Source organism: Cebidichthys violaceus, unplaced genomic scaffold, assembly GCF_023349555.1.
Source record: "Cebidichthys violaceus isolate CVI_PGR_0920_01 unplaced genomic scaffold, fCebVio1.0.p SCAF_10, whole genome shotgun sequence".
Lineage (NCBI taxonomy): Eukaryota > Metazoa > Chordata > Actinopteri > Perciformes > Stichaeidae > Cebidichthys > Cebidichthys violaceus.
This window is the reverse complement of record NW_027176263.1, coordinates 2837116-2863759: the sequence shown is the minus strand read 5'-3', so window position 1 is coordinate 2863759 and position 26644 is coordinate 2837116. Positions and strand designations below refer to the sequence as shown.

The 26644-nt window shown below is 42.5% G+C and overlaps 2 protein-coding genes across 3 annotated transcripts in view; both read left to right on the top strand.

Annotated features, from left to right (window-relative positions):
- Window positions 1-18800, top strand: part of adam12b (ADAM metallopeptidase domain 12b) — a 78879-nt gene extending 60079 nt beyond the window's left edge. The window contains exons 13-23 of one of the 2 annotated variants that reach the window (XM_068720752.1): window positions 1514-1603; window positions 2727-2922; window positions 3025-3133; window positions 3629-3827; window positions 5676-5753; window positions 8118-8226; window positions 8558-8696; window positions 9667-9775; window positions 10961-11212; window positions 16083-16249; window positions 16932-18800. In XM_068720752.1, coding sequence (XP_068576853.1) covers window positions 1514-1603; window positions 2727-2922; window positions 3025-3133; window positions 3629-3827; window positions 5676-5753; window positions 8118-8226; window positions 8558-8696; window positions 9667-9775; window positions 10961-11212; window positions 16083-16249; window positions 16932-16971 — 1488 coding nt within the window. In that variant the 3' untranslated portion in view covers window positions 16972-18800. Of the gene's footprint in view, window positions 1-1513; window positions 1604-2726; window positions 2923-3024; window positions 3134-3628; window positions 3828-5675; window positions 5754-8117; window positions 8227-8509; window positions 8697-9666; window positions 9776-10960; window positions 11213-16082; window positions 16250-16931 lie in introns of both variants that reach the window. The other variant, XM_068720743.1, reaches the window with a different exon arrangement.
- Window positions 18801-20130: 1330 nt separating this feature from the next.
- On the top strand, window positions 20131-26138 carry dhx32b (DEAH (Asp-Glu-Ala-His) box polypeptide 32b). The gene is made up of 11 exons (XM_068717212.1): window positions 20131-20501; window positions 20665-20858; window positions 21411-21786; window positions 21871-22107; window positions 22366-22459; window positions 22540-22689; window positions 23685-23876; window positions 23987-24127; window positions 24339-24529; window positions 25031-25221; window positions 25803-26138. The coding sequence occupies exons 1-11, from the start codon at window positions 20223-20225 to the stop codon at window positions 25975-25977; spliced, it is 2220 nt and encodes a 739-aa protein (XP_068573313.1). The 5' UTR covers window positions 20131-20222; the 3' UTR covers window positions 25978-26138.
- Window positions 26139-26644: the final 506 nt, after the last annotated feature.

Below are 26644 nucleotides of genomic sequence, written 5' to 3'. Positions count from 1 at the left end.
CAAAATCTCTTGAGGCTCATGGAGTTCCTGGAGAATTTTAGACTTCAGATAAAAAATGCTCGTTTGTCCAGCCAACTGTAAATATGTATTCGAATTTATGATGATATAAGACGGAGAACAACAGCAAATCCTCTCATTTGAGAAGCTGGAACCACCGAATATTTGACATTTTTGCTTGAACAACGCCGACTTTTTAAAACTTTTGACTGATTAATTGATTGTTTGAGCTCTACATCTGACACATATTCGTATTGTATACTATCTCCTTCTCAAATCTGAATCCATTCACAGACAGATGGATAGATAGGAGCAGAATCGCTTGCTGACCGGCACCGAGCTAGAGCTTTGTTTCTGGAATAATAAAAAAGAAAGTGGGCATTTAAGTTTTTTTACTACTACTTTACAACTAACTCTTTAAACAGACTCAACAAAGTGTTTGATTATTTAGTTACAGGGTGTCATGATGAGGCGCTTCATCATTTAAAGGCAACTTTAGATAATGTTTTAATGGAGTCTCTGAGTTTGACCACCAACGGACCAAATGTATGATTCACCTTTGCCCGCTCCGTCTCCGCCTGCTTGCCCCTCCGTAACCTCCACGATGTTACCTCAAAGCGCCTGCTTGTTTTTTTCTGCCGGCTCACTTAGACCGAGAGATGAAACAACCTTTTTCTCTCCTCTCTAAACAACAGGCTGACGTCAGGGCCAAGAGGTAAACAGCCAAACCACACGTCAACTGAAAATTAGACGTCCTCCAAAGCCAGCTGCCTCCAGTTCCCAGCCCCTCAACACATTGTGTCATTACCGTAGAGCCCCACAAGCGAAACAGCCACGTTGAGAGAAGATAAATGATAGTGAGCGTTGTGTTTTGCGTGATAGTGCCGTGTGCAAAGAAAACAAAGCTGATGGCATCCAATAAAAGATAAACATTGCAACACCCTCCCTGAAGTCTTTTGCAGCATTACTCCGCTTTCGACTTCTCCTTATGTATCCTCTCTCCTCTTTCCGCTTTCTGCCAGCAGCCAGCAGCCAGCTGATCTTGTCATTATGTTGAAGTGACTACAATCTCTGCCTCTTAAGAGCTTTCAAATCCCACTCCTGCCCCTGTCCAATATACCCTAATAGTCAACTCTGCCACAGTTTTCCACTATCTACATCAAATCAGAGTTAACGCACACACCCTCCCAACTGCTAAACACAATTTCTATCATTTGCTCCTCTGCTTCATGGCTTCCTACTTTTTTAACCCCGCATGGGTCATCATTAAACACACTCCTCTTTGAGTCTAAAGGTCTCCAGAATTCCCAAATCCAGAACAGATGTGCTTAGGTAAAAATGTCTTCATTCAAAGGTCTCCGGGTCAGAGAAGAATAGGCATGAATCCCCGGACAGGAAGTCCCCTCCTTTGACCTGGAAGTCTTGATCTGACAGGGAACCAGCTGGGAGAGAAACTCCTGAGCGGTGATCAGGTCCACATGTTGTTAACTATTTTGTTTTCTTTCCCTTCTCCCAGGAATGTATGAACCCATGCTGCAATGCCACCACATGCACCCTCAAGGGAGACGCCGTGTGCGCACACGGACAGTGCTGTGAAGACTGCAGGGTAAGACGTTTTCATGCAGGCAGTCTTTCTCCCTCATTCTTCTTCCACTTTTGAACTTTATATGCCATTTTTAATGCCCTTTTGCCATTTTCATGGCTGAAAAGGTTCTGAAATTGTATTTTCTCTGGTCCTCTGAATATTACACAAACCATTTTTCATTGCAAAACCCAAATCCAAGATCCAAAACGTTCTAAAATCTCGGTTAGCTTATTCAGAGACTCATTATAGTGTGTCCTTGTGTATAGTTTTATAAAGAATACAGATTTCCATTTAAAAAAATTATATTAATTTAAAAATTATGATCAATGATTTTGATCATAAATGATGTTGGAAACCACACATAAATAATGTAAAAAAGTCTAAAACCAGTGCAATATTAGACAAAACTAAAGATATTCTGAATCATGCTTTACCTACTGTGTGGAGTTGTTTGAGAAACAAATACAAAACCAACACTAATCCAATTGTATGCTACAGAAGAGAGCTGTAAATATTGTAAATCGATCGGATTATCTCAAACTAACCAATGCATTACTACTACTATTACACAACACATTAACTTCTTATTAAATTATCTATTGATCTTAAAACTGCAGAGATAAAGTACAAAGCACAACAAAGTTTGCCTCCTAACTGCATTCAGAGGTTTGTTTGAAATTGGGGGGAGCCATTATAGATTTAGGGGAAACAGTATGTTTAAAACAAGGAATTAAAAATGTGTAGTTCACTTTGCAAATAATAAAAATAAAGCATACAACTTGTCAGATGTTTTCCATTTAATGTAATGCCTTTTTTGCTATGCATTTATTTTTATGTGCAGTCTTTTTGGAAAATTGTCATTAAGTATCGACTAGTTCTGGAGTGGAGCTACTTCTGTGGGAAGTGAACGCCGAACAATATAACATCAGTATAGTGGATACAAAATAACACAAAAAAAGATTGATGGGATGCCATCACAAATACCGCACAAGCATTGCTGCTTTGTTTCGTAGCAGCCCTCTCACGTTTAAATAAAGGCATAACAGAACACTGAACCAAAAACATTGACTTTAAATGAAAGTCAGTCATGTTGCAGAGCCTATGTCTGAAAGAGCTCACTGTACTGTACTGTATGTGTCCACAGCTGAAACCGGCTGGCACCCAGTGTCGAGAGACCAGTAACTCCTGTGACCTGCCAGAGTTTTGTACCGGTGCCAACCCTTACTGCCCAGCCAACGTGTATCTGCATGACGGGCACGCCTGCCACAGCGTTGAAGGCTACTGCTACAACGGCATCTGCCAGACTCACGAGCAACAATGCATCACCCTGTGGGGACCAGGTAAAGCAATGGCTGCCAATAAGATGGGCTGTGTACATCATTCACTTCATTTTGGTGGTTATATTTTGTATTTTTTGCTTGTTTGTGTTTTTTTACGTGTAGGAGCCAAGCCTGCCCCTGGGATATGCTTCGAAAGAGTCAACTCTGCAGGGGATCCTTACGGGAATTGTGGGAAGGACTCCAAAGGCTCTTTTGCCAAATGTGATGCGAGGTAAAGACTCTGCAGCTTTACTGATGTCGTGGAGGTGCAGGGAAATTACTGTGCAAAACACAACTGATTAGCTTAAGTGGTGTCATTAGCAATCTTCATTACATTGTGGAACCTGACATGTGATCTTCAAACAAAAGTTTACATGGGTGAAAAATGTAATTTGAGGAAGATAGCAGCTTATTACGGTCTAGGAAAGTGTTCATGAATCATTTCACGCTATTCTTGTCGGCTAATTGTTCTAAAGACCTTCTCCCTTTGGGTGGATTCTGTAATCAAGCTCTTTGCTAACTGATGTAATTGCTTTAATGACCGGAGGACTGAAGCACTACATCTCTCTTCAGCAGTCTTTCATCAGTCTGTACAGTTACTTGTCTTTGTCCGTGATTGACAGGCGTTAATGTGTGAGGCTTAATTGATTAAGCGTTTTATAATGTGTCTTCCAATGTTCGTGTGCACGCATGTGTGTGTGTTTCCGTTTGTGTGCGTTTCATGCAGGGATGCGAAGTGTGGTAAAATTCAGTGCCAGGGAGGAGCCAACCGGCCAGTGATCGGAACAAATGCCGTTTCCATCGAAACCAACATCCCACTACAGGAAGGAGGGCGCATTCTGTGTCGGGGGACGCATGTTTATCTGGGCGATGACATGCCGGATCCTGGACTGGTGCTGGCTGGTACAAAGTGTGGAGACGGCACGGTGAGTGCTCAGTCTATCATTTAATTTGTAAAGAGACATTTTAAAGAGGTTGTTTCTAATTCGTGCTAAGTAGCACAGACGCTGCTCAAGACTCACCTATGTATAGGTGTATATAAAGCAATACTATATCACATGTGACCAAGTGTCATGTAGACCAGACCTGTATAAGCCTCTGCCATCCAAAAGGTCATCCCTGTTATTTTCCGATTGCTCACTACGTTACTGTGCAATCTCTTTCTGCAGCTTATGAAGTAGCTGTTACGTTGTTGTGTATTGGCCTATAACCACAGCATGCAGCTATATTAGTTGTCCTCTTGATACCTTAAAAGGCTGATAACTGTATGAGTCTATTGTAGTATTCCTATGGGTGCTGAGTAAAGAGTACTGCAGTACAGAGCAAAGGCATGGACAGAGTGGTTGCCCTTCCTAAAGAGAAGGGCTAATAAAGTTAACTCTCGAGTGAATCCAGTGATCCATGTATACACATCATGCCGAGGGCTGGACAAGACCCTTATGGCAACCCGTTATTTTATTAGGTGTGCCTCTCAACGCTTCTCCTTCTATGTGCTGCCCTCAAAACCCTCTCTCACCACACCAGTGACATCAAAGCTCTTTTTCTGCCAAGAATGAGGCAGAAAAAGAGCTTTGGCCTGCAGCACTTGCCTCCTTAATTGTCTCTCCATATGAGGTTACAAGATCTGTTCTCAGTCCTGCATTAATGGGAAACTGCTTGTGAGAGCAATGATGTTAATGGCAAAGAATTGAATTGAAAGTGGTCGTGCGGGTATGGGGCTCGTACGGGCAATGTTACCAACTTCCTCTGCGGTTTTATATCAATAAGTAAAAGATAAACATCGTTTTTTATTATAGCAACTCTGTAGCAGCTGTACAGACTTTGGAAGTTAGGTTCGCTGTGCAGAACTTCAGTAATGAAGTGTTCACTGGCCTTGATACTTTCCTTATGGTACCAGGTGAACTGTTGTCGGAGTAAATACTCTGTGCCGGAGGAGTCGTCCACACACCAGCCCTTCTGCTTCTCCCTGATGGAATTTTTTTTTAATCCAGTTGCGCAAGACATTGTCCTTTCTCACCATTTCCTGTAACACAGAATATATTACACAAGTTTTGACACATGGGCCCGGACCTGTCCAGATACACATGGTGTCTCCTCGGTAATTCTCACCACTGGATGATTGACCAAACCTCTCGCAGCTGTGAAGTTAGCTTGTGAAGGGCTGAATGTGTGAAGGCTGTGTTATGCTAGAAAGATAACGAGTTTTATACAACGTGCTGTCAGACGTGTTCAGCTTTAGACTATGGAACCAATCCGTGGTGTCACACAGTCCTACAAGTCCTCATACGCTTTGTCAGTTTCCTGAAACGACTTGCCCTTGGAGCTAAAAAGCCTTTGGGCCATTTGCCAGGTCAGGTTGTCCCACACGGCTGTAGTCTCTGCAAAATGTGAATGAGCTGCACACATTATCTAGAAATGTTGCTGGCCTGCCGGTGGGTTTTTGTCATGGACCTTTGTTGGCTTTCTATTTTCCATGCTTATCAGGGCATTACATTGGCTTGGCCCACACAGCAGCGGCAATATGTGGAAGATGAAAGCTCAGAACTGCTTTGCCTAATACGGGCCTTATTTTCGACATAAAAGCAACTGCTACCTTTGCCAGTTTTATGTTTTTGTTGTTCTCAGGGATTCACAACATATTGTGCACTAACCTCGTGCACATGCAAGACAGATATCCAACGGTTCACGCTTCCTCTCAGTTTTTGTGTTCATCTTTATTGGCTCTCAAATCCTCTCCCTCTTATGAATGCCTAACGATGCTCTCCTCTTTAAAGGTGTGCCTGAATCGCCGGTGCCAGAATGTCAGTGTCTTTGGTGTGCATGAGTGCTCTGGGAAGTGCAATGGACGTGGGGTGAGTGCAAAGTATCTACAAGCTTAATATTCCGTGTTGAATAAAACACTGTAGCCTGTGAAACTCTGTATTTATCCATTTAGCCTCTGTTTGACCAACTAAACAAAATTAAGACTTTTTTATTGTCATATAATTGCACATAATAGCAGAGCAAGAGTGTATTTACTTCACGGCCTGTGAGTTATGGCAGATACTTCTATTTTGTACAATCGATCTTCATTGTCCCACGGAAGTTAAATCAATTCCACTTAGCAGCTTCATTTATGGTCTACTTAAGCTGTTGTTCGTCATCTTCTGGCTATACAGTGAGAGGCTATACAGTGAGAGGCTATACAGTGAGAGGCTATAAAGTGAGAGGCTATACAGTGAGAGGCTATACAGTGAGAGGCTATACAGTGAGAGGCTATACAGTGAGAGGCTATAAAGTGAGAGGCTATACAGTGAGAGGCTATACAGTGAGAGGCTATAAAGTGAGAGGCTATACAGTGAGAGGCTATACAGTGAGAGGCTATACAGTGAGAGGCTATAAAGTGAGAGGCTATAAAGTGAGAGGCTATACAGTGAGAGGCTATACAGTGAGAGGCTATACAGTGAGAGGCTATACAGTGAGAGGCTATACAGTGAGAGGCTATAAAGTGAGAGGCTATAAAGTGAGAGGCTATACAGTGAGAGGCTATAAAGTGAGAGGCTATACAGTGCAGCACTGCAGGGAGGAACCACAATTGGTAGTTCAGAATGAAACACCTCCTGCCAAGAAGTGATCACCCTTCTCTCTTAGAATTTCTTATCAATAAATCAACGGGGGGTACATTTATGTTTTATTTACTTTGTTGCTTTGCTTTCGGAATCAAACACTCACCGGGGGCTAGTTTAGCTCACTGTAAACTCTCATCTTCAATGTCAATTTACCTTCGCAGAGCTTACAAGGAGAAACCAAACCTGTGATTCTAAAAATTGTATATTTCTTCAGCTTTTTCTTATTATCTTGCAAATGGCCAAACACCCTTGAACCAAATCAGTCCATCAATAAAAAAATAACGTAGTTATGCTCAACAGCAAAGCTGCCAGTTGATGGGCTCACCGCAATAACAATAATCACATAGAAAGTACTTTGCGAGAGAATTGAAGTATAGAGAAACGGTTTCCCATTGAGAGTGTGGACATGAGCTGCATCTTCCCCCCCTGCAGAGATATCTGCCAAATCAATTTGTCCGTCTTTTTCTCAAACACCTCTCACAGTACGAGACCTGACTGGAGAAATAATGATTATCTGAATTTATTTTGGGAGTTTAAAGAATGTTGTTTGCCTGCAAGGCAACTCAATTTATCTTGCCAGGCATGCATTGACTGTAGACAAGTACATTAGTATCTACTGAATGTTTGTTGCTTTTCAAAGCCTTATATGCCATTATCAACTAGACATCTCCAAAAGGTGTCGTCTTTTCTGATATATAAAAGATGTTGATATGAGAAACTGAAGACAGAGCCTGTGTGTGTCATCTAATACGACAATCTGCGACTGATTGCAGTTAACATTTCAAATATATTTAGATACCCTCAGACATAGATAAATGACTTTTACAAATATGCATAGAGTTGCTATAATCTGTCTCTGTATATTTGTTTTTTGTATGCACCTGTAGTTCAAGAGGATTTTAAAGAATTAGGTGACTAATTCTACTGATTTCACATTTAGTGTGTCCTAAGTGTTTCATTTCCTTGTTAGAAAATGAAGAGATCACATTTGCTATGCTGTTGTAGCATTTCCCTTCTCACACACACACACACACACACACACACACACACACACACTCGAACCATACCTCCCACTGAACCCCCCCAAGTGCTTCTTAACCCCGTCACCCGGTGCAAAGGCGTGTCCATGGCCAGGAGGCAGCAAAGGCACTTGACTGCATGTCTGTGCTAAATGTAAATCCCCCCACAGCTGTACAACTCCCTCTGCACTGCCGTCCTCCTCCATCCTCCCTCCAACTGACAGCTGGACTGCGTTACTTCACCGGGGGAATCCTCCTGGATCAAAACTTCTGCACTGGAAACCCGAAGGCTTTACGGGACGGACTCTCCCATGCACATGTTTTATCTATTATGACTCTCGGTACACGCGCATGCAGAGCCAGTGTCCTCTCATATTGGAAGTCACTTAGACTAACTGAATGAGAGTAGTTTATTTATGAAAAATAAACCAATTCAGTTTTAGTCGTGTTATTTATGGATAGAACCATACATCATGTATGTCTGGAGTTTAGCTGGTAGGAATACAAATGCCTTTCGATGCTACTTTATGCAGGAGAAAAGGAGTATCAATATAGTATGTAATATACGGTAAAACTGCCTTGTTTGCAGGTGTGCAACAACAAGAATAACTGCCACTGTGAAGCACACAGGGCCCCGCCGTTCTGTGAGGGAGCGGGCTTCGGTGGTAGCATTGACAGCGGGCCAATGAGACTGGCAGGTAATGTGGACAATTTCATTTCTCTCCTCACTCATCTAGACATCACTTTCTTGCCGAGTCAATACCGGATTGATGTGTGTTTTGGACTGGAATGTGACTTTCCTATAATAACACAACTCCCCTTCCACCCAGCAATGCATTACACTGTGGACAGTCTGCAGCTTTGAAAGAGAAAGAAAATGAGTTTTAGCCCTTGGAGTGATTTGAATCACAAACTGTGCTGCTGACTGTGGCCCAGCTGTATAACAGTCTTTGCGTTGTGTCCTTTCATTCTGTGCTGTAGATGTGCGTGTGTGTGTATTAATGTGCGTGTTGTCATATATGGCATCAGCCGACAGTGTGGTCATTACTGTGGCAATCCTGGTTACCCTGGTCAGCCTTCTGGTGACCGTCATCGTCATCTTTCTGAGGAGGAAGACTCTGCTGCGCCTCCTCTTCGCCAACAAGAAGAGCACCTTGGAGAAATTCAGGTGAGCCGTCTCTTCACGAAACAAAACAAAGAGCTAGTGAGCTGCGATTGTGGCTCAGCCACATGTGGAGAGGCTGTTCAGGAATTTACATTATTGGATTAACACTTAATGTTCAGTTCTTGCTCCTGCTGTCTTGTTTTAAAGTTACATTGTTACATTATTTTAGTGCTGTAGGTCACTGATTTGTAACCTTTTTCCTGGAAGCAACATCTTACAGTTTGGCTGCTACGTCTTATCTTCTTTTGACACAAAATAGCTTAATAACAATAATAATAATAAAATAATAATAATAACAAAATAATTTGACCTCATTAATACTTTTATCTATCTAAACAAGCCTGTAGTTTCAGTTATGATCAGCTGAGAAACACAAAACTACTTATTTGTCATCAACAGTTAAAGTCGTGATTGTAATTATTATAATGATTATTGTATTAACATATAAATGTATATGTTTGAGCCTTTTAAGGCCCCTAAAAACATGGCATTTAAGTTGTTCTCTATCACATGAACTATTTGTGACTAAATAAGCATGGATCAAAGTTACAGTTGGAAAAAACATCATTAGATGACATCTATGAAGAGTTTAATGGTCAAAAACTCAACTAATCGGCATCATTAGGACTGTGTGGGTGTGACTTCATCACATTTGATTGACAGTGGCCTGGCAGGAAAAAAATGAAGCAGCCCACCAACGGTCATCTGATCCAAATGTTGTTTTTACTGAAGCTTTTCATTTCTTATTCATGAGCAACATTTTAAACATGGGAAAAACAGGCCTATATTTTCAAGAAATTCTTTTGAGAAAATCAAAAATGTTTATTTTTCATCACAGTTAAACTTTGTGAATATACCAGAAGTATAATCTAAATATAGCTGAATTGTTTATGGTAAGAAACATAAATCAAGTGCTCAGCCTGAAAACAAACGTATAAAACATATGACACCAGTACTTCTGTTCTTCTTATAGATCTGTGGAGGCCAACAGGCCGACCAGCCCCATCAGGACTCAGTCCATGTACAGACCCACCCCGCACCGCAAGCCTCCACCCAAACCCTCTGGAGCCAACATTTATAAGGTGAAAATATCTGTAACTGCAGTAATCAATGTGTATCGGCGTTTACTTTATCGTCATATACACCCATATATTCGCTGCATATGTGTGTGTTTGTGTGCCCATTTGACTAGATTTATTTTGTAATCACACACTATTAGATCACCAGCGTCCAAGCTCTGGTTTAGAGTTGTCATGCTTCCAGACTTGTTCACAAAACAAGATATCGGGTAATTCATTCAGCCTCACTATATATACATATATGTGTGTGTGTGTGTGTGTGTGTGTGTGTGTGTGTGTGTGTATATGTATATATCTTTCTCTGAGAAATATTAATTACGCTTTTGTTGACAGGAGGCACAGGAAATGTAATTGAGCGATTGCTCCATTTAAATGAGACTCAGGATGTTGTTATTTGAGCCCCTTTAATGTGCTGTGTGCGATAAAGATTGTTTTTAATGAGCAGGGAGCAGAGCTGATTGATTCAGGCGGAGGAAGAAAGTGGGTTTTGATTTGTTTGTTGGGAATGATAAGCACAACGGAAGATTACCTTTCATTCATACGTGCGTGACAAAACTAAGGCATTCATATACACGGGTGTGTGCATGTGGAAGTGATTTGTCTTTGCACTGTTCTGCGGCAAACTCTGTATACAAGTTATATTTGTTATCATAGTTGAGCTTAGACGTTCATCCAGTTCATGATGATTAGTATTCTGCCTGTCTGTTCTTATTATGGTGACCGCTTCAGCCACTCGCTGATGTCCAGATGTCACTCAACATCCTTCTTAGTGTGTGTGTGTGTGTGCTGTCCACCAGCCAAATCCTTTCTGGCCATTTTAGGCGTTATTCGTTTGTTCTGGAGCGGAGAGGTAACAGCTGGTCAGGACATGCGGCCAGACTCTGGCTTTCACAATTTCAGAACGTCATATCTAATAAGCTGTTCTACGGTTTTATGACTATTTCTGACATCAGCTATTTCACACTAATGAGGGCTGTATGACTGAAGGGGAGTTTTACTTTTTTATGCCTGCACTACAATCACAGACTAGGGCTGACTATAGATGTTCTTCATGACCACAAATGTGTTGATTATTTATTTGGTTCGTCTGATATTCAAAATGTTTTCTATAAGTTGTACTGCTGCCATAACAGATAACGCATAACTGCCGGAGCTGCTGAAAATAACTTCCTCTCATCCTCTTTTCAGCCGTCTTTCCTGAGCGCGGAGCCTCTTCTCCCCCCACACAACTTCCACTCTCACAGCCTCCGCAGACTGCCCTTCTACCAGCCCTTACACATCAGCCAGCCCATGCCGGTGTCCCTGAGTGTCGGCCAGCCCACTCTGCTTCCTCTCCCGGTCCACCACAGGGTCCTGCCTTCCCACACGACTCTCTCACCACCTCGAGTGCCACCTTTTCTCAGTCTGCCACGCCAGCAGTCGTCCTACAGAGTGGACCAGGTTTGTTTGAGTCAAGAGTTCATAAATCCTACAAAGTTTGTTGCTTTTACTTTAAATTGTCTTTTAAATTTAAATATGGGACTTTATTTCTATGTTGACCACAGCTCTAATGGACCGTGCAGATGTGGCTTAGCCCATTAAAATAGCTCAAGTTGTGTGTATTTTACTCTCGATTACTCCTGACCAGTTTCTAAACCATACCACAGGTTTCTTAATGATGTTCTACAGTATATTCGAGGCTACCATCATTTTTTTTTTTTATTGAATAAAGTATGAAAATCAACCTGCTGAGACTGAAATACGTCACAGTAAACATTAAGTTTCCTTTATTTTAATGTCAACCTTAATTCTCAATGGATTGTAATCAAGCCTTGGTGGTGCATTTAAGGACACTCTTTCATTACAACATGAAAGTAATAAATAAGAAATGCTCACTGTGATGGATGATCTTTGTCAAGCTAATTTTAAGTCTCATGATTTTCATACTGAAATGAACAGAAACCAATGGGGTGAAATGGAAGGTAGGAAATCCATCTGAAAATGTACTCTTACAAAACGAGCTGCAGTAATGTATACAATAAATAAATGCAAATTGCATTTAATGGTCTTAAACTTGCTTAGCCACCTTTTTAAACGTTGTAGCAAAGCGTAGGATACGGGGAACTCGCTGCATTTCTGCACTGCGGTCGGCTTGCTCTCCAACATATCGACAACAAAATTCAATCCGTCTCCTTCCCTGTGACCCAGCTCCTGAGTGAGGCGCTGCTTTCTGCTGAGCCAGCAGTATCGGATGCAGTGGGGATAGTAAATCCATCCGTCTGGTGGATTTGGTGGTGCATCCAAATCCTGATATAATGTACCAGGGCAGCTACGAGACATGTGTTGGGTGTCGGAGCCGCAGCAGGGTGCTCGGAAACATCGACAGACGCGTGCCGCTTTAACGAAAGAGGGAGACTTTGGCTTTGCGATGAGACACTTTCTCTCTGTTGGATAAAGAGCATAACATAATGTAAAGCAGTAGCATGAAGGACTTAGAAGGTGACATGGAGAGATCAAATCCTCATACCTCCAAGGTTATTCAAAACTAACTAAGGTATTGTACTTCAGCATAATTCTGAGGTATTTTCATTTTCTGCTATTTTATACTTTTGGAGGCTACATTTTAGTTCACTACATTTATTTACAGCTGGAGTTACTCGTTACATTTTAGATTTGTCTTGTCACAATTCAGATGTCAATGAATTGTTAGCAGTTGCATCAAATATATAGTTTCCCTCCGAACTTCTAAGATGGTTGCATTTGAATAACTGAGGCCCAAAGAGGTGTAATTCGGTCAAAGGCGGCGTTATCAGCTGTAACTGCCGGCGGCCATTAGTCAGCTAGTGGGTAACGCTCTCACGCACTAAAGGGCGAAAGCTGCTGACTTTGCTTTGTCAACAAAGTACAGAGAATCTGGGATTGCAACACACAGAGGGAGAGCGACTTCACTCTCTGCTCAGGTAAACATTACTTCACTATGTCGTTACATAAATAGTTTGTTTGCTGCTATACTGCTTTAAATATTGTATAGAGAACTTTAAAGTAGGATCTTAAATGCAGGACTTTCAGTTGTAATAGAGTATTCTTTCATGTAGTTGTATTGGTACTTTTACTGAAGTAGAGAATCTGAGTAGTTCCTCTACCACTGAGCAGCAGAAACAACTGGTATCATGTCCAGTTCCAGGTGGTTTATTGGGACACATATCAACTATATCCACCATGATTGATATGAACGTGTGCTAACTGAAGATGCACTTTAGCTGAGAGGCCACTGCTTGCTTTATGAACTAGCTGACCTGCCAAAACAATAAACCTCCGCTACCTGCTAATATCTGTTAGATCACTCCGCTGTAATGGAACAGAGCGAGGGGAGATGGCACCTGTAGGTCGGAAACAGGGGAGATGGTTCTGTTGAGATTTAATAACCGGCCCAGCAAGGACGTACTGGACATCAATCCTGCAACAGAAAGTGTATTACGGGCTCATTGTAATACTTGACACAACCTCCCCTGCTGTCTGTGCCAATATGTCTCTTTTTTTTAATAATAATAAAATTGCACCATTCTGTGTCCCAATTGCACCCCATTAATGTTGAGTTGTTTCCAGGGGAGTAAAGCCTATCCTGCATCTGTGACAATGAGGCAGTGCATGGAAACAGTGTGGGAGATGAGAATTTTCACAAACAGACCTGCTTGAAAAATACATATCAGATACCTGTAGAGTGAATTACATGTGAAGCAAACAAGCTCAAACCCTCTTCAGGTTCATCGCACTGTCGAGGAGGAGAAAAAAAAAATCATGCCTTTCCAAAATGTCATCCTTTCAGGAACGCAGAAAAATAGCTTTGCTTTTTGCCAGACGTCCACGCATGTCTCAGTTCCTCTGGAGGGTTTTAAAAGGTGCTCGTCGGCCCGAGGCTCATAGGTCTTCCTTCAAGCCGACGAGGACAGTGCAATCTTTCATTTTGAATTAAGACATGGGAACACCACCGAGAATACCAGTTACAGTGGGAAGTTTTTCTGCCAACAGCGGCATTAGAATGCACATGGGTCCTGGGTTATTGTTGCGTTTGAGTGGATGCATCTGTCCATTTACATCTTTGTTTTTTTTCGTCTGTGCACTCCTTTGAAAAACATCGTGCATCTGTGTGTTTCTGGGGGAGTTATTCTCCACTTAAACTAAACCGTCTGTGAGATGCTCTGTTGGCTTCAGTTGTACGTTTTCTTACCCCCACATTCTCAACAAGTAGGAACAGTATCCACGCGGGGCTGCGACTCAGAGGACAACAATTCTGCTGAGCCGCTAACGAAGCTCTGTCTGATTAAAGCGTCGTAACGTTTCAACCTCTGTGGGGCATCTCTGGTTTTGAACTGCATCCGAAGAGCTTTAGGCTGATGTACGCAGAGAGTTTTGCACATTTTGAGTCGGTAAAAGTAATTCTCTCAGTAAAGAGGCTACGGTGCACTTTAGCTAATGAATATTCTAGGGCATAAGTGAATTGTTGCCTTTGTTGTTTTAATAACTACGAGTAGACATATAATATACTATAGTGTGATACTTTGGAAGGAATGTAGCCTTTAAATATGTTATGTCTCAAGTTATTGCTTAAGCTGTGACATCTGTGACTGTATTTATTTAGAAGTGAAACAATTGGTCAACTTTTTGGATTATCAATTAATCATTTAAGAAACTTTTGAAGCAAAAAAGTGACCAAAATGATCTTGTTCTGACTGCTCAAATGGCAATTTCTGCTGGTTTTCTTCATCCGCTATAATAATTATAATGTGCATCTTTGGTTCAGGACTGTTCGTCAGACACAACAAACAATTTGAGGATTTCAGCTCGGGCTGTGGGAAAGTTTGATGGTGTTTTTTCTTTTAAAGACCAAAACCAAAATGGTTAAATCAAGAAAATAACAGCAGATTAATCAATAAAGAAAAAAGGCTTTATTTGCTGTCCTGATTTGATTATTATTTAATTATTGATTATTATTTCAACTTGACATGCATGGTCAAAACCCAAAGGACCCAAGACCCAAACACTGCGCCCACATGTGTTTGTTGACGCTCTCTCTGCTGTAGCAGATATCCAAGTCATCACTAAGGTGTTGGACGGTGTTGAGGTCAGGGCTGTCTGTGCAGGCCGAGAATACCTTCTCTATTTTGTACCTTGGGTGGTGTAGGAAGATCCCGTCATGTTGAAACAAGAAAGGGTTGCCACAATGCTACTGTCTCAGATATCACCGCTTGCTTTAAGCACTAAGGTTGACCTTTTAATTGGAAGCAAAGGGCCCAAACCACAGACGTATGTGAACAACGGTGTCTTCATTCTTTTTGAATGATCTAGTGAATCTAGTGAAGAAATATGTAATACGTTAGGGTAAAAGTCATGCATAGTTCTGCTGACGTGAAACATTGCTCCGGGGTCGCAGCACTGAACACTCATAGGTTTATAACTATAAGGCTGCATCTTGACTGCACTCATGAATGTTTTAAACCTTCCAGTTCTCTAAGTCTCACCCATGCATGATGTGGAACACTCTCTCTCTGTGTGTGTGTGTGTGTGTGTGTGTGTGTGTGTGTGTGTGTGTGTGTGTGTGTGTGTGTGTGTGTGCATATTATTTTACTTTTGTAAAATGTGTGTTGTGGTGTGGGGGGAGGGGGTGTTACGCGTGTGTGACAGTAGCCGGGCTGCTGGTAGCAGATGTTTATCACTGCCTCGCCTCCTTGCTGTAGATTAGTAACACATGATGGCACCTCATGCAGATAACCTTCTACACTCACACAGCACTGCCACAGAGGTGGCGGAGGAGACAAGAGGACGAGGAGGAGGAGGAGGAGGTTTGGGATTTATCTTGCGTCTGCTGTGGGGATTCAGAGAAGAAACTGATAACACAGTGCCCTCTAGTGAAACGTGTCCGTCTTTGTCTCCAGATAGCTGCTATACAGCTAATCCATATTCAGAGGGAGGTAGAAGGTGACATGATATACGTTTCAGGTTTCCATAGAATGCGTCTCAAGATAAGAGGAATGTGATTTGTCTTGTTTTTTTCAAATTAATATGAGTTGGCAAATGAGGATTTATTTTTTTTTTCAATGCTGCTCCAATAATGATTTAGTACAGGTTTTAATCTGCATTTTAAAATCAGTTAATTAGAAAACAAGTCTCTCGTTCCTCAAGACACAAGCTTGATCATGCACCTCTATGCGGTAAATCCTGGATGGTTGAAAACAGGACGACACTGTTCTCTTTCCTTTTATAGACGCATTAAAATGAGCACATGTACAGTATAGCATTGACCTGATGGACTACGTTTGACTTTCTTCTTCAGGACTTTGAGAAACCCAGTCCACCCCAGAAACCCCTACCTGCAGACCCGCTGGGGAGGAGCTCTCGGCTGGGTCGCAGTGTTCGGGTCCACGTCCCGGGAACCGGACCCCTCCCCATACCCACCCCCACCGTGCCCAGGCCTCCACCCACCATCCCTTTACCCAGCAGGTCAGTGCTACGGGACACTCGTATCTCACGTCTCTATTCACACGCGGAACACAATACATTGTTGGCTTCGTCTTCATCTGTGAAAGCGGTGGTTTACGAGTCCGTTACGTGAATATTTTGTCACAGCTTCGTTCGTGATAGGAGCCATATTTGGCACCTGGTGCTCAAGAGGAATCACTGCACCACTGATGGAGTTGTTTTGCCATTAAAGCCTAAATTAATGACCATCGTGAGCATGAGGGACACTTGCGAATCCCCGAATGTGTTTTCCCATCAATCTCATCAATTTTGAGGCTCTCGCGACACTCGTTAAATTCCTATTTGCTCACACACTGTATGTAAAGTGTTTTGCTGGATATTCACAATTTCATCCAGACAGTTGGGAGTGCTGGTCTGATTAAAATGGTGGCTTTTGTTTACGCAGGGTATTATTTTAACCTCTTTTGTGCCACATCATTTGGGACATCATTTGGGACTCTCCTCAGCAACTTAATATTGGATCATTTGCAGTGCATCCTGGTTTTTGTAACACATTTTCAGTACGCATGAGACGCGATAGCTTTATTACACTGCTTGTGCTAATAGAAATCATGCATGTGTTGCTGATTGAATTAACACACAGTTATTTAACATTTTGTCTTCACTGTGGGGAAGACGTCATGTGTTGATGCTTTCGTTTCAGACCCGTGCCAATGTTGCCCTACAGACCACCAAAGACATGAGGACTGCTGAGCTCTTGACGTCACGGACGAGTAGATCTCACACCAACAGACGGAGACTTTCTTTATTTGCACTAATTGCTAAGACTCTGTAAGACCTTTTGGACAGTCGGAAGTATCACAGAGTTTCTAGTGAAGGGGGGCTGACCTCCCACCTCGGTGCTACGCCTCTAAAAGGTGCTTTGTTGTCCTCACTCAGGTACCAATGAACTATTTATCTATTTAATTATTTAACTGCGATATTACCAGTTTGTGCACAGGACACTCGTCGAGAGTGATTTTTCCACACGGAAAAGTTTAGAAAAATGGTGTAATGGTGTAATTATGAATATTTCTTTTGCACTCTGCGCTGATTTTTATACTTTTTCTCAAACAAAATGCTGAAATATCAGATGTTTTTATAACCAGTTAAGTTGCTTGAATATTTGAAGTGCAAAAAAAGTTTGTTTCGTGGGTAAAGTGAAGATAAAGGGAAATGGAGCACAACTCAGCACATTGTCAGTGCAGCTTGTGGGCGATAGAGCAGTTATTTATTCGGTTTTTCATAATTTTATGATGTATTCGATACCAAATACATCTTTTCTATCCATATCGCCACGGTGCTAAAAAAAAAGTCGATATTAATCAAATCCTTTTTTTTTTTAATCAAATATAGCGGACTCCAATTAAACCCTCTCACTACGTTTTTATTGCGGGATTGATCCGATGAGCTCATTTCGCAGCCTCACAGTCAGGCTCTTCTATTCCCTTATGAATTCAGTTTTTGCAGCTAAGTACTTAACAGGAAAAGTACTTTTCACACATTTCAGGCTGGCTCTGACACACTGCTCGGGGCATGTGTTGGACGCTCCACCTCCTGGTTCTGGCAGACGCTTGCGGAGTCTCAACAGATTTGACAGACTGATTGTGTTCCAGAGAATTACACCAACAGCAAATATTTCAACATTAACTCCGGTGTTTGTATGTTTCACATTTACGCTCACTTTGTCCTCGAGTGTTCGAGCCAAGCAGGATGACTTCAGCACTGAGAGCTTTCCAAGCCTCCCCTCGACCGTTTCCAACAACATGTTTAACCGCATCTCTCTCGTCTCCTCTCTTTTTTGCCTTCATAACATTCCATTTTGGTTTTGTATGGGTTTCACATTCTTGAACTCTGAGATTATTTATGCGTTCACAGCATCAGATTCATAACTTGCCATTGCTCCTTGAGTTAGTCAATTTCCTTGATATTGTTTGTTGTTAATTTGCTGTTGTTGTACAAGGAGGGATTCAACTGGTAAAATCATTAGAGCGCACTTCTTTTCTCCGTGTCAGTGTTCACTTTGGATAATGCATTTTATATTTGAAGTGTGTCCAAACGCAGCGCTTATCTTCTCACCGCCGCAGAGCGATGAGTCGGTAAAGCCCTGCGTTGTATTTGTGTACAGAAGTAATGCTTCTCTTGTCTTGGAAGTGTTCAGAGTAACTGCTCTCCGCTGGAAAATGTTTGTCAGTGCTGTGTCGATTAGTCCTTAAATGTTTATGCCATTTGTAAAAAAAAATCTTAAATGTGCTGTGTTTATTTACATCACTGTAACCTGTTTCAGCCATTGTAAAGAGTAAATATTGTATGTTATCATTTTCTTTATTTCTTTTTTTTTATAAGCACAGTAATATAAGAACTGCTTTGAGGTTGTGCCCCATTTACACTGGGTGATGAAAACATGACTTTGAAGATTTCGACCTATAACTTGTAAGCCAGAGACGAATGTTTTGGGATAACATTTGAACTGAGAGATTTTATTGATGAAGTCGGAGCCAAATAAAAATCCCTGTATGGCTGTTTATAACAAGTTGTTTTAATTGCGTCCTCACTTTGATTTTTTGAAGTTATTAGAAAATAACTTCAAAAAGAAAATAGCTTTAGAGAAACTTTTTTTTTCAAACCATAAATCACTGTTTAGGAGATAAATAAGGGTTCATAAGAAAAACACTTTCACCATTCGATGAGCATGAATAATTAACTGATGACATTCTTTGTTGTTGTTTGTTTGTTTTCTGGCCTCTGAGAGGAGGAGTGTGCCTAAAGCGCCGGCTGCAAAATGCAACCCACCTCACAAGAAAGCCCCCAAGAGTCACCATGACAAACAAAAACAACAATAAAACTAAGAGGCTTTGCTCATCCTTTCCTCGAGCAGCAACCAATAAACACTTCAGGTATACGTGTCGTTTTCCCCAAAGAAAGTCTTACGTCATTCTTTCTACGAGGGTCTGCTCCGCTGTCCAAACTCTGATGCAGCGGACCGCCATGGCTGTTCAACACTGCCACCTGCCTGACAACACTGGTCATTACAAAACCTGAAGAGCTTCTCCTCCGCTTTCATCTTGTCTTAATTTGCTGCCTCAAACCACAGAGTGAAGATGCCCTGGAGTCCTGATTAAGAACCGGCTCCCCCGCTTGTTAACTTAGACCGTTACTGGGGAAGAATACTAACACGGGAAAAGCCTTGACGTCTAAACTGTGAATTAAAGAACATGATGGGACCAAAAGAAATGATCCATATCGATGTCTGCAAGCAACTAAAAACAGTCGGATTGCTTTAAAAGCAATGGTGAATATGCTTATTATATGCTGTCTTTCGTAGCGTTAGAGGAAAGTATTTAACTGCTAAAGCACTCTTGTGTCTGTGCAGTAAGTAGAAGTATTTGATACCGTTACCGAAGGACTTTTTGGGGGTTTTTTGTTCAGTGATTCTACTATTGAAAACCTGCAGGCTTCTGTTAGTATAGTAACTCCGTAGTAGTAGTAGTAATTGTGCTAAACTCTTAGTTTTACAGGTCTTCATTTTCTTTTTTTGGCTGTAGAAATAAATGATCTCAGTTTGTCAACCACTGAGATAATTACATTCTTAATCATTAAATTAAACAGCAGTTGATAAATAAATGTGTTTTATGTACAGCTTGTGGGCCTTGCATGTGAGCCAGTTCTCACTGTAAACATCAGACCCCGCTGAGTCTGCCCATCTATCTGTGTGTGTGTGTGTGTGTGTGTGTGTGTGTGTGTGTGTGTGTGTGTGTGTGTGTGTCACTTCTATGGGATTAGTGGCCACATGACAACACTGGGCTGGCCGCCTAGAGAGCCTTTCATTTGGCTTCACTTGCAGAGGCCGTCTGTGTGCCGTCCAACACTTCACTGAGAGCTGGAGGTTTCCAGACTTCATTTCCTTGGATCTGTAGAGGGAGTTTTAACCGGACGGACTGGGAGCTCACTTGTGATGGCGCAGGACATTACCAGTTTAACTGGAGAGGATTATTTTGAAGGGGAATCACCCTGTTCAGACGCGGACGCTTTGAGTCCAGGGGACAAAGAATGTGAAGACATTTTGGAGCTTAATCAGTTTGATGGACTGCCTTATTCCTCCAGGTTTTACAAATTGCTCAGAGAAAGGAAAGAGCTGCCAGTGTGGAGAGCAAAGTGTGAATTCATGGACACTTTGGCCAAAGGACGGTTTGTCATTGTCAGTGGCTCTGCCAAAACTGGGAGAAGTTCTCAAGTGAGTACCGTGGGGCATTTGACACTTTAAATTGCACTGCCATGGAAAATATTTCAAAATTTAATCACGCAAAAGGGACACGTTCAAACCCACTTTTTAATCAACTTATAGTTTGGAAGCATCTGTCATATAAACAACTTATCTCACTATTATTTTGAAACAGATTCCCCAGTGGTGTGCCGAATTCTGCCTGTCAGTCCAGTTCCAGCACGGCATGGTGGTTTGTACCCAGACTCACTCGCAGCAGGCAGTAGACCTCGCCTTGAGAGTGGCCGATGAGATGGATGTCAACATTGGTCATGAAGTCGGCTACAGCATCCCTTTGGAAAGGTGTTCCACTAATGACACAGTCCTCAGGTATAGTAAAGCTGCACTTCTTCCAATGAATCCAGTGTTTCTCTATCGGGTTCTTTCTCTCCCCCTTTCGGGGGTTTCAATAAAGCACAGTCATGACACACACAGCTAAATCACCCCGCCTTTTCTTATTCACAAGAGAGAAGTGAACAAAAGGCCTGGAGGAGGGGGGGGGGGGCTCTTTTCAGGGACTCCTCCACAGCTGCCCCGGCTCCCTGTCTGCCCATATGTCACAGTCCCTCATGTGGGTCCCTCATAAGTCAGCCGCGGAACAAAGAAACTCAGCACATTGAGGGGAGAAAAATCAAATGAACTGGCAGCCGGCAAGTACGAAAGGATTCACTCCTCAGACTAATTATCAGAGTAAATTACACTAATAGGGGCAAAGCTGAAGTGTAGACAAAGTACCTTTCATTAAAATGCCATTCTGAGGTTCCTCTCTTTCAGCATAGAGGCTTACAATTCAAGAAACAGAGTATTTATTTCAGGCTATAATGAGTTTGAATACAGCTGTTTGCTCCCTCCTAATGTGAAGCGTCATTTTATCTCCCACAGGTACTGCACTGATGTCATGCTCCTGAGGGAGATGATGTCAGACCCTTTGCTGGAGCGCTACGGCGTGGTGGTCGTGGACCAGGCCCACCAGAGGACCGTAGCCACCGATGTGCTCCGGGGTCTGCTGAAGGACATTGCCCTGCAGAGGCCGGAGCTCCGCGTAGTCCTCCTTACAGCTGTTGAACCCGGCCCAAAGCAGCTGGCCCATTTCACCGGGTCAGCGGCGCCTCTGATTCGCCTGGAGAGCCCGGGTGCAGGGGAGGTGGTGCACAGCAGCACGGGTGACAGCTACTTCTGCTCGGCCCTCCGTCTGGTGCTGGAGATCCACCGCTCCGAGGAGGAAGGAGATGTGGTTGTGTTTCTGGTGACGACGCAGGTAAAAAGCAGCACTGCATGATGGAATCAGCAGTCTGAATATATGTCTTCCTCTGACTTCCTTCTTTTTTTTACTCTCCACCAGGAGATAGATCTGGCCCATGACATCTTGTGTCATGAGGGGCACAGCTTACCCCCTGATCTGGGCGAGCTCCTGCCTGTTGCTGTGCACCCTGGCCAGCCTGGGAATCTACCAATCATGGGGGAGGAGGAGACGGGACTGACCCGCAGAGTATTCCTCACATCCAGTCCAAACGAGGACTTCTTCTGGGCTGCTAGCTCAATACGCTTTGTCATTGATGCCGGTCTTGGGAAAAGATATGTAAGTTAGTCCCTATTTGTTCTAGGGTTATAAATCACATTACTGCTTATGTAGAAACCCAACAGAAGTGGGCAAGTAGGTTTTAGGGTTCCCCACAACAATGTAGAATAATGGTGAATAAAACAATTCACCATGTTGAGTTACAATGACATAATTACTCTTGTTTAGGTTTGTTTTTAAACTGCCGCTGGTAAATGTAATTAGTTACATTCGATCACTCTACATAACCAAGCTCAACAGACTGTGATGCTGTTGCAGGTTTACAACCCCAGGATCAGAACAAACTCGGTCATCATTCAGCCGATCAGCACCAGTCAAGCCAACAGTCGCAAACAGCTGGCAGGTCCAACAGGTGAGAACTTTTACCAAACACATTTTGATGCAAATCTCTGGCAGCTGTCCTGTCTAAAAAAAGATCTTTCTTTCATGTAGGCAAGTGTTTTTGTCTGTACCCAGAGGACAGACAGCTTCCCATTGAGATTCGCCCACATGTGGTGGAGTCTGACATCTCTTCCACGGTGCTCTTCTTGAAGAGGATGGAGATAGCTGGACTGGGTCACTGTGACTTCATCGACAGGCCGGGTGAGGTTCACAAAAAAGCGACTAAATAAACAGAGAGAATATTTTTAAGGATGTTTCTATTGGCTAAGGCCGTGGTGTTTCCCATCCCAAACATCCCCTCACCCTCTGTGATAATGAGGTGAATTTTGGTTTCAATCAGTCCGTTCCCTTTTGTTGCAACACGGGAACTTCTTTTTATTGGTAGGCAGTGAGCCGTGCCTCAGCTAAACTGACAGCTCCTGTTCTGCGATCATCGTTTTAGAGCTGACCTGCTTCCCTGTGCTTTTGTTCCCCGGATTTATTCACCCTCACTACCACAAACACACACACACACACACACACACACACACACACACACACACACACACACACTCTGAGCCTCCCATTAGTTGATTTGAGCATAAACGTAGTGTTGTTCTGTGGGAGTGAAGATGATAATAGAGAGAAGCTAAGGTGGAGTTAATTTTCTCTCTCTCTCTCTCTCTCTCTCTCTCTCTCTCTCTCTCTCTCTCTCTCTGTGTGTGTCTGTGTGTGTGTGTGTGTGTGTGTGTGTGTGTGTGTGTGTGTGTGTGTGTGTGTGTGTGTCTACTGCGATGTTCATGGAAAAACATGTTGTTGTTTTTTTTGCAAAGACAGAATAGAAAATCTAATTTGTACCATGACATAGTTTTCATTTTGCATAGTGATGCATGGCAGATGTTGGTGAGGATTATAAAATCCTAATCTTCTGCTGCCTTTTTACCCATGCGTGCCCACCAGGGTGCCAGTATATTGTAGGGGATTGTCCCAGGGGGTCACCACTTTAGCTGACAGTTTAGACAGCATGAAAACTGAAAAATAATCCAGTGTTAGACAAAGTATATGTGTATTTAGTTAATGATCTCTTAGTGCAAATACTAGACATTCATAAATACATGTACTGGTTATTGGCAGGATTTGGTTCTCAGTTTAACAAAGATTACATTTTGTAAAAAAAACAACCAACAATGTATAATCTAAAAACCTTTCCAACCCAGATCCTGAAGGCCTAATGCAGGCTTTGGAGGAGCTAGACTACCTTGCAGCTCTGGATAATGATGGCAACCTGTCTGAGATGGGCATCATCATGTCCGAGTTCCCCTTGGAGCCCCAAATGGCCAAAACTCTGCTTGCTTCCTGTGAGTTTGACTGTGTCAGCGAGGTGGTCATTGCCACTGCCATGCTAACAGGTAATGTGTTGTACTGCCGTTTAGACAAATATCAGTTAGTATAGTAAACAGTATTTTTTTTTACTGTTTCTAAACATCACATTTATCCTGTTTTGTTTTTTTCATTTCAGCACCAACTTGCTTCACGGTTCCCTCTGCGGAGCTGAAGCCAGAGGTGACCCAGTGCCGCATGAGGCTCCAGCACCCAGAGGGAGACCACTTCACCCTCATCAATATCTACAGGGCCTTTAAACAGTGCCAGCAGGATCCATGTGAGTTTAGAGAGCATCACCTGCATGGAAACAAACAGATGCTGCAAAGAGTGAATGAAGAAAAATCATCGTAACGTTTAGCAAAACAGGCCTTAAAAATTGAAAGGTCATATTAGAAATCATCTTGATTTGTATAGATTATTGTCCCATTGATTGTCCCACTCTGCGTTCCTACAGTCATCTCCTTGGCTCTGTCTGCTTCCCTTGTTAGACTGTGATGTGGAGAAGTGGTGTCAGGATCTCTACCTGGATCACGCTGCTCTGCTGATGGCCGACGCTCTTCGCACTGAGCTAATCGACACCCTGAAGAGGATCGAGCTGCCCATCTCGGCGCCCGCCTTCGGTTCACGAAACAACACCCTCAACATTAAGAGAGCCCTGCTGGCGGGTTTCTTCATGCAGGTCAGAAAACACAACTTTATGATACCAGTCAACGAAAACACGATAGAATTATTAGATCAACATTAGCAGCTTAAAACATTTCATCTTACATCAAACACACATGTCATGATGACTCTTAAAGGCCATTAAACTCCTCTTAGTGGAACTAATGCAACAATGTGGAGTGTGCTTTAATCAAGTTTCCACTATTAATCAATAAAGAATATGGTATTATTGAGATATTAATGTATTTCTGTTCATTTAGTAACGTATGTGATTAAAAAAACATTTTTGTCTTTGCGCTTAAATCGACACTTCCACTTCTCTCCTCAACTGTTTCAGTATTTCAACCTTTGAAATGTTTCAGCTGTACATTATTTTTAGCAGCAAGTACATTTTCTTCAGAGGAATCAGACTTCTTTTTCAGGCCTAAATCAGTTTACATACAGTATATCAGTATAGTGACTTCAGACCCTTTGGTGGGAAACCCATCCAACTGTGCCTCACTGTGATTTCCTTCAGGTGGCGCGGGATGTGGATGGATCAGGGAACTACTTCATTCTGACCCACAAGCATGTGGCACAGATCCATCCTCTGTCTGGCTACGGAGCCAAGAGCCCCAAGCTGGGCCTGCCTGAGTGGGTGCTGTTCCACGAGCACTCCTTCTCTGAGGACAACTGCCTCCGCACTGCCACCCACATAACACCAGAGGAGTAAGTCCTTTAAGTTGATACTATGCTTTTTGTATATTTTAAACTATGCACTTGTTTTGCAATCACATAATTGGCATTCTTGTTAACTAGACTGCAGTCCCCTGTTGCTCTAAAAGAACCCAGGAGACCACCCCTGGTATTTTCACATTTAAAGAAGCTTGAAAATAATCAGACAGCCTCATTCCCGATCCCTTTTGGTCCAGATGTAAAGCCCCAGTTCAGCAGAGACTAGTCATGCTGGTCGTGCAGGGAGGTATCCTAATCCCGTTCTCAAGTATCAGCTGGTTGGAGGGGATTATGGATCGCACAGATCCCTGGGAATGAAGAGCGGCAGCTTAACAGAGGAAGAGAAAGCTCTGCAGCCTTTGTCATGCTCTGTAAGGTTCCACATCTTGAAATGTGTCAATCCGTTCATTGCGGTTCAAATAGCATGAGGAGCAGATATTGTTAAGTATCTGTAAGTGATGTAAGTCTTCCCTCCAACAAAAATGTGTCATTCCAAACTAACCCAAATTGAAAACGAGATTAGTTCAGTTGCATTCAACACAAAAATCGAACAGTGTCCTTTCCTCCCCTCCTAGGTTTGTTCAGATGGCACCACAGTACTTTTTCTACAATCTACCGCCTAGTGAGAGCAAAGACATCCTCCAAAACATTTTCAACCACGGAGCTTCTCGGTACCAAGAGGAGAAACCTCCAACCTCACCAGACGAAGCCCAGGAGGACCAGACTTCTGACCGCTGTGTCATACAATGACTAACTGACCCATTGTTCCCAGTGATTGTGATGAAATAACCAGTAGGACGTTTTGCACTGTATTGCACAAAAGCACAATTTCAATTAGTATAATTGAAATTATACTTTGATTTGGGGTTTTTTAGGAGTAATTTCGTCCGTCTGTGCCCCCTATCCCTCCGTTTTTGTCACAATACCATGTTGTTTAATAGTTTTACAAAGTGCACTAATATATGAAATGAAAACAATAATTGTTGTTCTCATCTTGATTTTCAGTGCCCGGTTACTTATATTTATTTATCCACCTATTCATCAGAAAAATCTGGTCCCTAAATCGTTAAATGAACAGTGTGAAGGATTTGGCGGCATCTTGAGGTGAGGTTGCAGATTACAACTAAAACGTATCCCATGTGCCAAGCGTGTCAGAGAACTACAGTGTAGAACCAGTGTTTGGTTTGTCCATTCTGGGCTACTGTAGAAACGTGGTTTCTTGAAGAGGACACTCTGTATGTAGATAGAAACGGCTCATTCGAAGCAAACTTCTGCCAATAGATCCCCTAAATGCCACACACTGTTCCTTTAAGGATCATTTCTCATTCTTTAAAATGTCAAATTGCATTCCACTCAAGCGAGGTTTATTATTTAGGATCACAGTCCCGTTCAAACTGTTTAATGATTCTGTGGCTGC

Coding starts and splice junctions, on each gene's coding strand:
- dhx32b (XM_068717212.1), top strand. CDS start 20,223: ATGGCGCAGGACATTACCAGTTTAACTGGAGAGGATTATTTTGAAGGG. Junction 22,690..23,684: donor TGACTTCATCGACAGGCCGG/GTGAGGTTCACA, acceptor TTTCCAACCCAG/ATCCTGAAGGCCTAATGCAG. Junction 25,222..25,802: donor ACCCACATAACACCAGAGGA/GTAAGTCCTTTA, acceptor CTCCCCTCCTAG/GTTTGTTCAGATGGCACCAC.